The sequence below is a fragment of the Gorilla gorilla genome, chromosome 4 (genome assembly GCF_029281585.2).
Source record: "Gorilla gorilla gorilla isolate KB3781 chromosome 4, NHGRI_mGorGor1-v2.1_pri, whole genome shotgun sequence".
NCBI lineage: Eukaryota > Metazoa > Chordata > Mammalia > Primates > Hominidae > Gorilla > Gorilla gorilla.
In genome coordinates, this window is record NC_073228.2 from 180,734,867 (window position 1) to 180,752,805 (window position 17,939).

At 39.0% G+C, this 17,939-nt stretch overlaps 1 protein-coding gene across 11 annotated transcripts in view; it reads right to left on the reverse strand.

Moving 5' to 3' along the window:
- Window positions 1-17,939, reverse strand: part of UIMC1 (ubiquitin interaction motif containing 1) — a 120,065-nt gene that overhangs the window by 54,068 nt on the left and 48,058 nt on the right. For 7 of the 11 annotated variants that reach the window (XM_019027939.4, XM_031011332.3, XM_019027938.4 and 4 more), the window contains 5 exons: window positions 16,816-16,900; window positions 10,608-10,732; window positions 9,468-9,573; window positions 8,422-9,158; window positions 854-915 (listed from right to left, as the gene is read on the reverse strand). In XM_019027939.4, the coding sequence (XP_018883484.4) occupies window positions 854-915; window positions 8,422-9,158; window positions 9,468-9,573; window positions 10,608-10,732; window positions 16,816-16,900 (1,115 nt within the window). Of the gene's footprint in view, window positions 1-853; window positions 916-8,421; window positions 9,165-9,467; window positions 9,574-10,607; window positions 10,733-16,815; window positions 16,901-17,939 lie in introns of all 11 variants that reach the window. The other 4 variants (XM_055386332.2, XM_063706998.1, XM_031011333.3 and 1 more) reach the window with 2 other exon arrangements.

The window sequence follows — 17,939 nt, forward strand, 5'->3', positions numbered from 1 at the left end:
GAAGCCTAAGAAAGACCACCACCTTGACTACAGCAAATGGCAAGTGGGCTTCAACTCTCATATGGGAGAACAGTCATGCAGTTCAAAATTAAGCTCTTGAGAAAGTCTCAAAACTCAACTACTAGATAAAAAGGGCAAGTGGAAAGTAACTGGAAGCATGATCCAGTTAATAGTGCAGTTTATAATTAATCAACTGCTATCTATTATTAAAGTAAGAAGACTTAGAAGGTAAGCCCATCAATCAATCAGCAAGAACAATGGAGGAGGTAATGCAAATACCATCCTTTACAGGAGACAGTAGGCACAAACGGATTAAAAGTGGCACAGGACAGACAGTGAGAGTGACACAGGTCCTGTGTGGCCTGAATAATATGAAGACTTTGAAGAGGATGTTAAGTCTCAAGAGTAAATTTAAAAGATGTATAAGGTTTAGATATACAGACAAAATAAGCATAAGCAGAGTTGGGGAAAAGAGAGAAAGGGGCTAAGAATAGAAGGACTATAAAGAAATCAGTCTAGAGCCTTCAAATTGGCATAGAAAACTAGTGTAATTAGTTAAGAGAATTGCAGGATGTGACCGCTTTTCAGAAATAATGTAAATGAGATTTATGCCAAGATAGCTGGCCTGGACAAGATGACCTCTAGGATCTCTTCCAGCTCTTAATATTCTGGGCTTCTATGAGATGCACATCTGAGAACTTAGAGATACTAATAAAATTACTCCTAGTCTTCACTTATAAAAGAGCTAAAAGTTCTCTGGCAAGCTGTCCACGTACAGTCTCACTCATGTGGTTCATCTCCCTTATGCTAGCAACCATCAGAGGAGAATGCATAGCAACATATAATCTCTCACCTTTGTGAAGCAGGTACAGAGTTTCCCTCTTCAGAAGTTTCTTCAACAATCCCTTGGGAAGACTGCAAAGAAATACGTAGTATCTTAAATATACAGGCACAGGTGAACTGGCTTCTCTTCCTTTTTTAAAAAAATTTAATTGTTCAATGTTCTCCCTCAACAATTAACAATAAGAAGAAAATATTTTCCATAAGCCAGTAAGTGTCAGTAAAACAAGCACATCCTGTAAAGTCAGAAGACTGGTATTTAAATCAGAACTAAATCACTTACTAACTTTGTGATTGGGTAAATGACATCTGAATCTCTTTCCTCATCTTAAAATGGTATTAACAATTGCCTCACAGAGTGTTGTGAAAATTAAACAAGATAATGTACACAATGCACTTTATAACATGCAAGACCTGTATCAATATTAATTGGTAAGTCAAATGAATTATGATTTCAGAAAAACAATCAAAAAGTTTGCATGGGGGAAAGGAAAATATAGAGAAAAGTTCAATTTTCAAAGGAAATACTGAGTTGAGATAAACACTGCAATCTATGATCTTAGAGAAAAACCAAGCCATAACATAGGACATCTAAAGGGAAGGTTACAAAGATTCTTTTTGCTACAAATCTGCCACTATGGTTTTTATATCTGGCTACAGGATTATCTTTTCAGAAATGTAATGAATAGGGACTACATAAGGAAAGATTATTTTCATTGATTCAAAAATTATTTTCATTGATTAATGGTAGAGTTGATGCAAATACCAACTCATTAAACATACATGCACAGAAGATCACAGAAAAAGCAGCTACTGCTGCCTTAGGCAGACTTCTGAGGAAGTGCCTGGGCTGTGAGGCTTCTTCCACTAGACATAAAGCTACCAGCTGAAGTTTTCAAGGTTTCCTAATAAGATATGAATAACCTAAACAAGTTAGGCATCTCTTTATGAATCTCGCTACCATTCAGGTAAATGATGAAATACACTTAAAAATCAGGAATAGTTGAGTTTTCAGTCAAAAGGAAAGTTGTACAATAACAGGGAATATATTTATTATGAAAAACAAGACTTAACCAAACTACCAAAGGACTAAAATACAACAGCAATAAATACTTAACCTGTCTCTTCCTTTGAACTCAGGGGTGACAAGGTTTTTATTGAACGCTCAGAAAGAAAGAAAGAGAAAGAGAATGCTGACACCTAGTGTCCATTTAACAGAATTTTATAATGACTAGCCTTGGTCTTTAGATGCAATCAAAGCACTAGTAAGTTAGTTATAAGGCACCTCCATCTCTGCCTTAGGCTAAAGCATATCTCAAACCTTCTCAGTGTAATTGTTTAAAAAAATTATTGTGCTTTGGCCAGGCGTGGTGGCTCACGCCTGTAATCCCAGCACTTTGGGAGGCCAAGGTGGGCGGATCACCTGAGGTCGGGAGTTCAAGACCAGCCTGGCCAACATGGAGAAATCCCGTCTCTACTAAAAATACAAAATTAGCCGGGCATGGTGGCTCACGCCTCTAATCCCAGCTACTCGGGAGGCTGAGACAGGAGAATCGCTTGAACCCAAAAGGTAGAGGTTGCAGTGAGCCGAGATCGTGCTATTGCACTCCAGCCTGGATGACAAGAGTGAAAACTCTGTCTCAAACAAACAAAATTATTGTGCTTCTATTCAGTGCCAGGCCTGTGCTAATCACTTTACATTCCTTATCTCCTTTAATTCTCACAAGCAACTTAAGAAGCAAAAACCATTAAATTATTTTAAAAATAAGTGAAACTTCAAGAGGTTAAATAATTTGCCCTAAATCATATAGTTGGTCAAAATCGTAGAGCTGAGACTTGCCTGACTCTAAAATCCACACGCTAAAAACTATTATATTGCTTACTCAGATGATCCTCTTCCTAATCATTTCAATGTAGAATCCCAAGAACGTCTTCATTTCAATACATTATTTTAATTTAGAAATTTATACCTCAATGGCAGTAATCTGAACATAAAGTGAGGTTCTTCCAGAATATGAACACAGGATAGCAAAATAAGCAAATAAAATTTAGACTACCCAAATGTAATCAAGGTGAACATGAAAGCATGGCAGAAATAAAAATTTAAGGAAGCTATGGCCTAATCAAGACATCTTCTTCCTGGAGAAATAATATGTTAATAAGGAAGGGATGGTTTGCATTGAATCTTAAAAAAAATTCAAAGAATTATTATCAAAGGGTATTTTTAATACTTAAAAGTGAAAATGGGGCTGGGCAGAGTGGCTCACATCTGTAACCCCAGAATTTTGGGAGGCCAAGGGGGGCGGATGCCTTGAGGCCAGCAGTTCAAGACCAGACTGGCCAACATCGTGAAACCCCGTCTCTACAAAAAATACAAAAATTAGCCAGGCATGGTGGTGCGTGCCTGTGACCCCAGCTACTCGGGAGGCTGAAGCAGGAAAATCACTTGAACCCGGGAGGTGGAGGTTGCAGTGAGCTGAGATCGTGTCACTGCACTCCAGCCTGGGTGACAGAGTGAAACTCCATCTTTAAAAAAAAAAAGTGAAAATGAATAGATAAATCATCTGGTCATCACAGAAATGTCCTCTATTGTGTGACACTGATAGTTTATTAGGTTTTTCCACAGACTAGTTGAACCATCCCTTAAAAATTCCATTTTCTGATTATTTCAACCCTCCAGATACTGTCATTCTAGAAGACAGTAGATACAGGTCTGAGTATTCTGGTCACTGAAAATATCTCTATTCCATAATAAATTAATAAATTGTCATTTTGTATACATACATCAGCGTGAAGTTTGGCAAATCAAAGTCAGTTCTCACAACCCCACACAATCTGGTCATTTCTGATAAAAAAAAAAAAAAATCCAATATCCGGACTGAAAAATTAAGTATCCAATTCTGAAAAGTAGTAACCACATTAACATACTACCCCTTCCAACTCCCTTGCCATAATGCTCTCAAAAGTGATCTACAGGCCTTCATTAGCAACTTTATCTTATCTCAGTGATGCCAAAAACCAGTTATCATCTGATTCTAAAGCTTTAATAACCTTAATATAGACTAAGTTATGTGCCCCAAAGTGAATGTTTTTCTGAGTCCCTATTTTTGAGACTCTCTTGCTATCTCTATCAACCAAGAAGTCTCAAATACAGGCAGCTCCACCAAAGCTGTGTTCAATAGAAAATGTTTAACAAACCAATTCTTCCTACCCACATTTCCTGAAAGCAAAAGACTGAGAGGTAAAATTACAATCATAGGACCTTCATTATTTGCCTATAAAATTAGTTGAAGTTTGCTTTTTAAAGGTACAATTATTTGTTGGCAAGGCTTCAGTGAACTAGATATTCTCATACATTGCCAAATGGAGAGAATACAAATTGTAACAGCCTTTCTGACAAGCAATTTGGCAATAAATATCAAGTCTTTATGTTCATAACTCTTTAACCCATCATTTTTATGGCTCATGACTAAGTACACTGATGAGGAATAAAGAAAAGTTTCATATAGAAAGATATCACAACTGAAATATCCAGCAATAGAAAAATGTTTAAAATATTATGGTAAATTCATAAACTGGAATATAATATAGCCATTAAAAGTGAAATATATAATTTAACATGAGAAAATGTTTACATGATATTAAAGATACAAAAATAATATGATCTGAACCATACAAAAAATAGGTAATATTCTTTAAACTTTTCAGCATTTTTTAACATCTCCAAGTGATTTTTTTATTAAAGTTAATGTCTATATGCTTACTAGGTTGTCTGCCTTGTCTGCTTTCACTGAGGACTGTCCCTCACCCCTCCCATTCCCATTAGCAGTGGGCTTACAGCCAATTTGACAAGTAACCTCCGTCAAGCCATAGCTGACTGGGCTACTGACACCAAATGGGCCATAAATCCTTTCCTGAAAATTTAAAATTTGAATTGGGAGAGATTAAGTCTCCTGTAACCCATAATAAGTTTGAGAGCTATAGTATCAGTGTCTTCAACCTACACCTGAAAAACAAAAGCAAAAGAGTGCCAAGTCTGCAGGGAGAAAAATGAAGCAGACACAATATAACCATGAGATACAGAAAAATCAGATGCCCAGTACCTTCTTTGGACCTGGTTATAGTTCTATTTTAAAACTTCTGAGGCCAGGCGCGGTGGCTCACGCCTGTAATCCCAGCACTTTGGGAGGCCAAGGTGGGTGGATCACGAGGTCAGGAGATCGAGACCATCCTGGCTAACACGGTGAAAACCCTTCTCTATTAAAAATACATAAAAAATTAGGCGGGTGTGGTGGCGGGCACCTGTAGTCCCAGCTACTCAGGAGGCTGAGGCAGGAGAATGGCGTGAACCCGGGAGGTGGAGCTTGCAGTGAGCCAAGACTATGCCACTGCACTCCAGCCTGCGCAACAGAGCGAGACTCCATCTCAAAAAAAAAAAAAAAAAAAAAACTTCTGAGATACCTTGTTTCCTTATAAAGTCCTCTTTTAATTTTTTTATTTTTATTTATTTATTTTAGTAGAGACAAGGTCTCACTAAGTTGCCTGGGTTGGTCTCAAACTCCCAGGCTCAAATGAATTCTCCTGCTTCAGCTTCCCAAAATGCTGAGATTATAGGCATTAGCCATTGTGCCTAGCCAAGTCCTCTTTTTAATTAAGCTAGCTTAATTCAGTTTACTGTAGCAAATAGTATTAACTGATAATACTACCTGTAGTATTTGGTGGTCTGGTCATGAAGTTAAGAGTCAAAGATCTTCAATCTAATTAAGACCATCCACTAGATTTTGACTTCTTCCAGGCTACTGCAAAGGCAGTACTTTCAAACTTGACACAACACAGAACTTGACACAAGTCTATGATCTAGAGCTCTGGTCCCTGGGATCTTTCAAGCTAACAACTTGAATTACAATAAATCATTAAGTGTCACTCTTTGGAGTTAATGTATTATTTTAAGAAGCAGCATCTCCGAATTGGAAAGAGCTAAACATTTATCATAAGCATCATGTAACTTTCCTTTGGAAAAGAAACCAGTCACTAAAATAACTATTTCTTAAAAATGCCTTCTTTGCTGATATACCTTCAGAAAAAAAATTTCTTTAAATAAAAATGCCTTCTCTTCCTAGACAACAATCTTTCCAGAATGTGAATGAAGATGGTTACTAGGAAATAATGATTCCTAGAGGCATCTCCCCAGTGAATGACCTTTGATCCCTTAGAGAGAATTACCAGTTGTTCAGTGCCTATGCTATGCATTGCAGTAGACATTTTACACAAATTCACTTTAATCATTAAAATAACTGTCGAAAGATAGGAATTGTTATTCCCGCTATATACATGTGAAACTGGGATTCAAAGAGGTTAAGTGACTTGCTCAAAAACACACAAATTACTTAAACACAAAAATCAGAACTCAACTCCAAATCCATGTTCTCTATTCTATGAAGCTCCTCAAAGTTACCATTTCTTGAACCTTTATCATAACACAAGAAAGACAGAATAACGTAATAGTAAAACAAAACCAAAAGTCAAAGTCTGGTAACAGAAATAGCAAGAAAAAACAGTATAGTCATAAAACAGAATACTCTTTAAAATTACAATTTATATATAAAGAGTTTATATTATTGCTTTTATAATATTCAAAGGGAAAAATAAGATATAAGCTTTCATACACAATATAATCTAGCTACGTCAGAAAAAGCAAACTAAATGTACCAAGATGAAGATTGGTTTCAATAAATTATTCAAAACCACTACAAGCAAAATAATAAATATACACCATTATGTAATGGGAAAAAATAACTGGGAAACTATCCATACTTCATATCACAAAGGACTACTTTCTCTACTATATAAAGGGTATCCACAAACCAATAGATTATCAAAAGAAAAAATGATCATAAGATCTAACAGACAGAAAAGGAAATACAAATGGGTCTTAGACATGTGAGAAAAAAGTTCAGCCTCACAAATAGTAAGAGATATGCAAATTAAGACTACACTGAGACGCCATTTTTCATCTCTCAGACTGGCAAAGATCAAGAAGTCTGACAACACTGCATTACTGTGGGTATGGAGAAACTAGTATTCATACACTGCCAGTGGGAATGTAAATGTATATGATCTCTATGGAGGGCAATTTGGCAACAGCTAATGAAATTATAAATACATTTTTTGGTCCACCAATTACAGCTACAGAAAATTATCATATAATACAAATATCTTCCATGTGGATGAAATGTCTTCTGGACATTTTACTATCTGTAACAGTAAACTCTGACTAATCCACACAAGGTATTTTTCACATCCAAAAAAAAAAACAGATGAAGAAATTCTTTATATACTGTTATGTAATGATCTCATTAGGATATTAAATGAAAAAAGTAGAAAATAATGTGTAAATCATTTGTGTAAAAGAAGGCAGGGAAAAGAAAATGTATTCTGCTTGTACCAGATAAAGTATCTTGGAAGGATACACTAGAACTAGTAACACAAATTTGAGTCCAGAGAGGGGAACTGGCTGGCTGGGTGATAGGGAGAAAAGTTAAGACTTTTTACTTACATATTTTTGAATTTCGAGCCGTGTGAATATTGTTACCTATTCAAAAATTTAACCTTTCAGAAATAATAATAATTTTTAGACCAGGTGTGTTGGCTCATGCCTACATTGCCAACACTTCAGGAGAACAAGGTAGGTGGATGGCTTGAGTACAGGAGTTCGAGACCAGCCTGGGCAACAAAGTGAAACTCAATCTCTACAAAAAATATAAAAATTAGCTCAGCGTAGTAGCATGCACCTATGGTCCCAGCTATTGCGACGGGCTGAGGTTGGGGGATCGCTTGATCCCAGAGGTGGAGGCTGCAGGGACCCAAGATGGCATCGGTGCACTCTAGCCTGGGTGACAGAGCGAGACCTTATCTTTAAAAAAAAAAAAAAAAATTTAAACAAAAAATAAATTATGGTTTATCTATGGTAGAATAAGTCATCTATTAAGAAATGATCTAAGATAAACTATAAAGTAGGGAGAGGAACAAAACTTAACACAGAAGAGTCTTCATTTTGTTCAAAAAATTTTTTCATGTATTTTTCATGTATTTTTCATGCATAGAAGTGATGATTGGCCAGGTGTGGTGGCTCACGCCTGTAATCCCAACACTTTGGGAGGCCGAGGCATGCAGATCACAAGGTCAGGAGTTCAAGACCAGCCTAGCCAACATGGTAAAACCCCATCTCTACTAAAAGTACAAAAATTAGCAGGGCGTAATGGCAAGCACCTGTAATCCCAGCTACTTGGGAGGCTGAGGCAGGAGAACTGCTTGAACCCGGGAGGTGGAGATTGCAGTGAGCCGAAGATCGCGCCATTGCACTCCAGCCTGGGCGACAGAGCGAGACTCCAACTCAAAAAAAAAAAAAAAATGGTAGTTTTTTTTCTTCTTTATACTCTCCTGTACTTTCCTAATTTTCTATAGTGAACATGTATTACTTTAATAATCAAGGAGGGGAAGACCACAAAAATAACAGCTAAAATAATCCTTGTTTTAATCTGTGAATAAATCATCCTTAATTACAGCATCACTGACCCTTACCTGACCATGACTGGTTGTTGGTTCTTCCTCCAACAAAAGTTTCTCTTTCAAGCTTTTAATTGAGCTTTCCTGGAAATCCTTGGTTTTTGAGTGCCAGTCAGATGCCCTAGACTCCTGCCTCTCCTCTTTGTCTTCATCTCCCATATCTTCTGAGATGCATTCATTTTTTTCACTAGCCTGCTCTCCTTGGCCACATTCATTCTGGATCAGAGAAGGAGGTCTAGGTAACACTGGTTCCCCAAAACCTTTTTTTTTTAGGAGCTGCCTCTGAGCCATTTTCAGGCTCTTTTGATAAACCTCCAACTGGCAGAGAATGACCTTGGTATACTGGTTAGGGTCTACTCCATCAGGGCAGAATGGAATACCCCAGAAGTAGTTCACAGTGCCCCCAGTGTCCTGGAGACCTTTGGCATCTGCTAGGGTAGGTAGACAGTGCCTAGATGTGTCCCCGCTACCCTGGACAGCTTTGAGAAAAGCAGAACCCCTCCCAGTACTTTCCTGTGGCTTCCCACACTGTGTGTGCTCAGCCAAGTGGCCAGTACATCTGTCAAAAGATTTAACGTTCACATTCTCAAACACTGGCTGGCTTGACTGGTCCCAGCTTCCTGAGCTGCCAGAGACCGGCTCCTCTTCAGTTTTTTCAGTGTGGTCCCAAGGCTCCTCTCTTTCCTCAGCCTCGTTTCCCTGACTGATATGTGAGCCTTTAAACAGTGATGGAGGTACCAGCTGCCATATGCCTGTAGGTATTTGAGAAAAAGTAGGGCTAAGGACAAACTTTTTTATTAAGAGGGCTTGGTAAGCTATCACTTACCAAGAATTACATAATATGGGTAAGAAAGGCTCTTCTTTGGGTTTAACCAAATGTTGGTTTTTCCTTGGAGATAAAAGTATGCCGGATATTCTTATGATCTCAACTACTTCCTGATTTAACTTCTTTATTATCACCAAAAGGATCTGGGGTATTTCCATATATCTACTCTCAGCATGAGATCCCTGTGGTACAGTTATACTTGATGAATGGAAGGAGTCAGAACAGGGAGACATGCCTTCAGTGAGCCCAGAGTCTGTGGTTTTCTCTTGGTGGGACTGGGAAGACGGTCCAGTGGCCAGAGGTCGAGATCTGGTAGCGGAAGCATCAGAAGGCCGGCAACTCTGAAACAAGTGATCCCATACCAGACCAGGTTTATTATTAAAATAACTATATATGAAGGGTCACAGGAAGGACAAAATGGGAGGCCACCATTCATAAAACTTTCTCTTTCTAAAATGTAAATGGCTCAATTTAATTTCACAGCATATGCTGAATGTCTATGTGCAAAGTGTTGTACTAGATCACTATACTAAACCCTTTTTTAAAACAGGGAGGCAAATGGCATAAAAAGATGGTTCAGGACCTGCCACTGGCAAATATCCTTCACATTTAAAATCATTTCAGGCTAGGCGAGGTGGCTAATGCTTGTAATCCCAGCACTTTGGGAGGCCAAGGCAGGCAGATCACCTGAGGTCAGGAGTTTCAGACCAGCCTGGCCAACACGGTGAAACCCAGTCCCTACTGAAAATACAAAAAATTAGCTGGGTGTGGTGGTGGGCGCTTATAATCCCAGCTACTTGGGAGGCTAAGGCAGGAGAATTGCTTGAACCCAGGAGGCGGAGTTTGCAGTGAGCCGAGATTGTGCCACTGCACTCCAGCCTGGGCAATAGAGTGAGACTCCATCTCAAAAAAAAAAAAAAAAAAAAAAATTCAATTGTGCATATTCAAATGACAATTTAACTTTATTTCATTATTTTTTTAAAACTGCCCATTCTTTCTTCCCATAATCCACCTCTAGTTCTCATTCCCTTTGCTCTCCCACAAAACTAGAGAAGTTAGCATCTTATCTTGCTGCCTTCTGGGTTCTTGGTATTCAGTAAGTCTTTTCAGAAGCTGTCAACTTATGATAATTCTTTCAACCATGAACTAAAAAATCCATGGGGTGGAAGAAAACTCTTTCATACAGAATTAACAAAATACTTCAAATTGGGTTAACCAACAATTCAACACAGACTTTAAAAAATTACTATGGGAATTTTCGTTAGGTGAAAACCCTATAAATGACTACAGCTAGTTCCTAATGCAACTACAACACCTCAGAAGTCGAAAATATAGCGATCAATCTCCACAAACTTTTGCAACATGGCATATTTACATTCAGGCTTTCAGCAATGGCTTTCCTCAAGAGCTCCTCTTCTTCCTCCTCCTGGCTGTTCACCTCCCTAGCTTCCTGCTCACTCATTTTGAGAGCCAGAGCAAACTGTTCTTCTTCTGTCATCTCTGTAAGAGGATAGGGAAAAGAGAAGGAGGAACACCACAAACACTGAATAATCATGGAGGCAAGAAAGAGAATTATTAAACTTTTCAACTGAAGACACTACCAGACCACTTAGTACAATTTTATAATCTCGTAAATGAGGAAAACCCCAGAACGTAAGGTGTTGGCCAAGATAATTAGCAGCAGTTACAACAAGAATCCTGGGTTAACTAGGCTGTAAGCTCCCATGAAGGCAGAGTTTTTACCTACACTGTTCACTGTTATACCTCCAGCACATAAAAAAGTGCAGGGCACATGGTATGTAATAAATATTTGCTAAATGAATAAACAGAGGAATTAATGCCCACTCTAGAGCTTTTTGCTAAATACCGCAACGCTTTATGCTCAACATTTAGCCAGAACAATTTTACTCTTCAGAATCCTCTGATTTACCCAGTAGAAAAGAACCTCCCTAGTGACAAGAATGTGGTCTCCAGACACCATTTTTCATTTAAAAGGAACCGGGGTACACTGAAGAAATGGCTGGGTCCCAAGTCCAAAGCATGAAATGAACAAGATGAGCTAGAATATTTGTCACTGTATTAGACACTACTAGACACTATTAAGCAAAGACTCTATTAGACACTACTAGAGTCATATCAAAAGAACTTAGGAGCCAATTAAATAAAGTCCTCACTGGCCAAAAATGGAACCGAAACATCAATAAAGATAATGAATGCAATGCATTAAATCACATCAAATACATTTAAATCTGTAAGTTAAGGCCAGGCGTGGTGGCTCACGCCTGTAATCCCACCACTGTGGGAGGCCAAGGTGGGAGGATCATGTGAGGTCGGGAATTCGAGACCATCACGGACAACATGGTGAAACCCTGTCTCTACTAAAAATACAAAAATTAGCCAGGCATGGTGGTGAGTGCCTGTAATCCCAGCTACTTGGGAAGCTGAGGGAGGAGAATCACTTGAACCCGGGAGGCGGAGGTTGCAATGAGCTGAAACCATGCCACTGCACTCCACCCTAGGTGACAAAAGCAAGACTCCATCTCAAAAAAACCAAAAACAAAAACAACTGTAAGTTCATACTAATATTTTTTAAAAATACATAGACTAACCAGTCACTGTTGAAGAATGTCAGTGAATCCACTATTTGAAAACTGATAAAATAATAGAATTGCTTTTATCCTACTTTTTCTACACGAGCTATACTACTGGGTAACCAAGCAGATTAAAAGCTCCTCTTTATAGAATTATTACAGGCCAGGCGCGGTGGCTCACGCCTGTAATCCCAGCACTTTGGGAGGCCAAGGCAGGCGGATCATGAGATCAGGAGATCGAGACCATCCTGGCTAACATGGTGAAACCCCATCTCTATTAAAAATACAAAAAATTAGCCAGGCATGATGGCGGGCACCTGTAGTCCCAGCTACTCGGGAGGCTGAGGCAGGAGAATGGCATGAACCTGGGAGGCGGAGCTTGCAGTGAGCCGAGATCGTGCCACTGCACTCCAGCCTGGGTAACAGAGCGAGATTCCGTCTTAAAAAAAAAAAACAAAAAAACAACCTATCGAATTATTACAGCTAAAAAACGTAAAAGAAATGACAGAATTAGAATATGACCATTTTGGATAATGTTTATGGAGGGGGATTTGGTAATGTCTAACAAACTACATAAAGTTACCCTTTAACCTAGCAGTCTCACTTCCAGCAACTTACCCTAAAGATGCACTTCCAATTAAAAGGAGTATATATGCACATTTTTCATTGCAGCAATGTTCAAATTTGCCAAACACTGGAATCTATTTAATAACCATAAACTGTGGCACACACACATACAGATATAAAAAAGAATAAGGAATATATCTATGGACTGGGAATAATATGATTTCAAGGATATGTTATTGAGTAAAACATAAAGTACAAAATAATTTATGGATAATATGCTACCTTTCACGTAAGAAAAGAGAAATAAGAAAATACACATACACCTATTTATTTGTACAGTGTCACATAAGAAAGATAAACCAGAAATAGGCTGGGCACGATGGCTCACACCTGTAATCCCAGCACTTTGGGAGATCAAAGCACGCAGATCACCTGAGGTCAGGAGTTCAAGACCAGCCTGAACATGGCGAAAGCCTGTCTCTGCTAAAAATATAAAAATTAGCCGGACATGGTGGCATGCGCTTGTAGCCCCAGCTACTCTGGAGACTGAGACAGGAGAATCCCTTGAACCCAGGAGGCAAGCCAAGATCACGTCACTGTACTCCAGCCTGAGTGACAGAGAGATTCTCTGGTCTCACAAAAAAAAAAAAAAAAAAGAAAAGAAAGCAAGATAAACCAGAAACTAATACAAACGATTACCTACCAGTGGTTGAGAACACAGTGAAAGGGACAAGGGAGGAAATGACACTTCTTTGACTATACTTTTTGTATAACTTTGACTTAAGGACTCACACAAATCTTAAATATTTTTTAATAATATGAAATCAACAAGTACAGGGGATCACTAAAATTGAATCCAAATATAAAAAATGCACCCAACTGAATTTGAAATGACCTTAATGAAAATGAAAACATATCAGAATCTGTAGGATGCAACAAAAGCCACATTCATAGGGAAATTTATAGTTTTCCATGTTCGTATAAGGCAAAATTTTAAAATCAGTAATCCAAGTTTCCCACCTTAAAATGCAAGAATATAAACAGTAAAATTAACCCAAGTAATAGAAAGAAAAAAATTTAAAGAACGGAAAGAAATCAATAAAATGAAAGATGGGCATACAACAGAGAAAAAATTAAACAAAAAATCAATTCTGGCCGGGCGCAGTGGCTCACGCCTGTAATCCCAGCACTTTGGGAGGCTGAGGCAGGTGGATCAAGAGGTCAGGAGGTCACGACCATCCTGGCTAACACGGTGAAACCCCGTCTCTACTAAAAAAATACAAAACAGCCGGGCATGGTGGTGAGCGCCTATAGTCCCAGCTACTCACGAGGCTGAGGCAGGAGAATGGCGTGAACCCTGGAGGCAGAGCTTGCAGTGAGCAGAGATGCGCCACTGCACTCCAGCCTAGGCAACAGAGCGAGACTCCGTCTCAAAAAAAAAAAAAAAAAATCAATTCTACAAAAAGGTCAATAAAATGCATAAACCTCGGCCAGGAGCGGTGACTCATGCCTGTAATCCCAGCACTTTGGGAGGCCAAGCCAGGCAGATCACCCGAGGTCAGGAGTTTGAAACCAGCCTGGCCAACATGGTGAAACCTCATCTCTACTAAAAATACAAAAATTAGCTGGGCGTGGTGGCAGGCGCCTGTAATCCCAGCTACTCGGGAGGTTGAGGTAGGAGAATCGCTTAAACCCAGGAGGCGGAGGTTGCAGTGAGCCAAGATCGCGCAACTGCACTCTAACCTGGGCGACAGAACAAGACTCCATCTCAAAAAATTAAAAAATTAAAATGCATAAACCTCTTAACTGCTCAAGAACAAAAACACAACACCAATTAACAATACCGACAATAAAAGAGGAAACAAGATTATAAATTCTACAGTCACTAAAAGAATAAATAAGGGAATACTATGAATGATTTTATTATACCAGTAAGTCTGGCAACTTCTTTTTTTTTTTTTGAAATGGCGTCTCTCTCTGTTGCCCAGGCTGGAGTGCAGTGGCGTGATCTCGGCTCACTGCAACCTCTGCCTCCCAGGTTCAAGCGATACTCCTCCCTCAGCCTCCCAAGTAGTTGGGATTATAGGTGCCTGCCACCAGGCCCGGCTAATTTTTGTATTTTTAGTAGAGACGGGGTTTCACCATGTTGGCTAGGCTGGTCTCAAACTCCTGACCTCAGGTGATCCACCTGCCTCGGCCTCCCAAAGTGCTGGGATCACAGGCATGAGCCACTGGGCATGGCCAAGTCTGGCAACTTCTATCATGCATTCTCAACAAGAGTGATACCATCCCGAAGTGGACAAAAATTGGTTCTTGGAGGCAAAAATAAAATAAAATAAAAATATTTTTATATATAAAATACAGACATACAATCAGTACATAAACGGAATACAAAGCTTATCTGTGGTATTAAAAATATCATGGGGATGGCAGTGGTTAGAGGGAAAAATAGCCTAAAAAGGCACCTCAGGAGAGTAACAATGAAAAACAGGGCCAGGTACAGTGGCTCATGCCTATAATTGCTCAAGTCCAGGTGGTCGTGGCTGCAGTGAGCCAAGATCACACCAATGCATTCCAGCATAGGTGACAAAGTGAGACCCTGTCTCAAAAAAAAAAAAAGAAAAGAAAAAAATAAATTTTAAAAAATAGCTGGGTGTAGTGATGCACACCTACAGTCTCAGCTACTCAGGAGGCAGAGGTGGGAAGATCACTTAAGCCCAGCAGTTCGAGACCAGCCTGGGCAACATAGTGAGATCTTGTCTCTACAAATAATAAAAAACTAGCTGGATGTGGTGGCATACACCTGTGGTCCTAGCTACTTGGGAGGCTGAGATGGGAGGATCACTTGAGCCCAGGAGGCAGAGGTTGTAGTGAGCCACTGCATTCCAACCTGGACAACAGAGGGAGACCCTGTCTCAAAAAGAAAGAAAAAAAAATTAGCTGGATATGGTGATGCATGCCTGTTAGTCCCAGCTATTCAGGAGGCTAAAGCTGGAGGATCACTTGAGCCTAGGAGGTTGAGGCTACAGTGCTGCAGTCACACCACTATATTCCAGCCTGGGCGACAGAGTAGGACCCTGCCTCAAAAAACAGTAGTAATAAAAAAAAATAAAATTAAATTTATATAGGAATGCAAAGGACCCAAATTAATCAAAACAATTTTTAAAATAAAGTTGGAAGAATTATACTACCTGATTTTAAGACATTATAAACCTACATTAATCAAGACAGTGTGGTATGGCATAATGACAAACATAAATAAATGGAAAAGAACAGAAAATTCAGAAATAGACCCATGCATTGATTTTCAACACAAGGAAAGGACAGTCTTTCCAGCAAATGGTACAAGAATGATTGGATATCCATATGGAAAAAAAATGAACCTTAACTCTTACCTCGCACCATATACAAAAAACTCAAAATAGATCAGAAATCTAAATGCTAAAGCTAAAACTATAAAATTTCCAGAAGAAAATAGGTGGAAATCTTCATAACCTTAGCGTAGTCAAAGATTTCTTAGGACATAGAAAGAAAAAAAACCATAAAAGAGAAAAAAATGGACCACATCAAAGTTTAAAACTTCTGTTCTAGCCAGGCATGGTGGCTCATGCCTATAATCCCAGCACTTTGGAAGGCTGAGGCGAGTGGATCGCTTGAGGTCAGGAGCTGGAGACTAGCCTGGCAAACATTAGCAGAGTGTAGTGGCATGTGCCTGTAGGCCCAGCTACTCAGGAGGCTGAGGTGGGAGAATCGTTATGAACCTGGGAGTCAGAGATTGCAGTGAGCCAAGATCACGCCAGCACACTCAGCCTGGGCGACAGAGCACGATGCTCCGTCTCAAAAAATAAAAATAAAAAGGAATCATAAAAACAGATTTTGCTGCTCTGTAAGATTCAGAATGGGGGCTAACTGGTGGCTGTCACCTGTAACCCCAACACTCGGAGGCCCAAGCTGGAGGATTGCTTGAGGCCAGGAGTTTGAGATGAGCCTGGACAACACAGCAGGACCCTGTGTTAAAAAAAAAAAATTAAAATTAGCCAGGCGTCGTGGGGCATAGTTGGGAAGCTGAGCCAGGAGAATCACTTGAGCCAATGAGTTCAAGGCTGCAGTTAGCTATGATCATACCATACCCCTGCACTTAAGCCTGGGTGACAGAGTGAGATCCTGTCTCTAAAAAAAAAATAAATTTAAAAAAATTTTTTTAAAGATTCAGAATGACCACTTCTGGCTTCCATTTAAGATACGGGAAACTGAAAAAAGTTATTGTTCCAATCCTTACAACAATAGCAACAAAGACTGATAAATTCACAACTTTTCTTGAATCTATCAGAGAGCTAAGAATGCAACATAATCAACTAGTCCAAAATGTGTCAGTTCTATAACTAATACAATTCCCAAACCATTATCAACAAAATGAAAACATACGTGCAATTTTTCTTTTGGCCAAACACTTTGCTCTATTCGACTGTTTTGCCTTCGTTTTCTGCAATCCATTTTCTTCCTTTGGTTCCTGTTGCAAAACAAGAAATATGATCAGTGTGGCTGCCACTAAAAGTAGTGATTTCTCTCTCTTCTACCTCCCCTATGGCTAAGAGAGGCCTCTGAGGAATTGGTGATTGTTATAAATATGCACATAAAACATTAGAAGATCCTTTTCAGTACAAAAGGGAAAACATAAGATCTAGAACCAATAAAAACCGTAAGAACAAAAACGTGATATATTGGCATTATTATCTGTCATATAAACAGTCACACAAAAACTAGTCTATCTCTAAAATACCAGTAAGCATCACCAAAGATCAGAGTAGCTTGATCGAAGATATGAAAAAACAATAATAATGTTTAAACTCAGCACGTATTCATTTATTTTAAATCACTCTTTGGACAATGGATAGTAAAGGAAAGGAAAAAGAGGGTAAATGAAAAATCCTATAGAAGCAAAAGAGAACTAAATATACCAACCCTACACCCCACCCTAAAATTTAATAAGAAACACAAACAAAATAATCAAGAAAACAAAAAATAAAATAGAGAAAGAAATAAAAGGCCAGGCACAGTGGCTCATGCCTATAATCCCGGCACTTTGGGAGGCTGAAGTGGGAGAATCGCTTGAGGCCAGTTCAAAACCAGCCTGGGAAATGTAGAGAGATCCTGTCCTTAACCCCCCCCCCAAAAAAATTTATTTATTTTTTAATTAAAAAGAATTTTTTTTTTTTGAATTAGCCAGGCATGGTCCTAGCTACTCAGGAGGCTGGAGCAGATGGATCACTTGAACCCAAGACTTCCAGGCTGCAGCAAGCTAAGATCGCACCACGATATTCCAGCCTGGGAGACAAAGCAACATCCTCATCTCTAAAAATAAATAAATAAAAATAAAACTGGGCAAAGGGTTTGAAAAGAATTTCTCTGAAGATGAAGATATAGAAATGTCCAAGAAGTACATGAAAAGATGCCCAATATCATTAGTCATCAGGGAAATACAAGTCAAAACCACAATAAGGTATCACTTCACACCCACTAGGATAATTAAAATAATTTTTGTTTCAAAT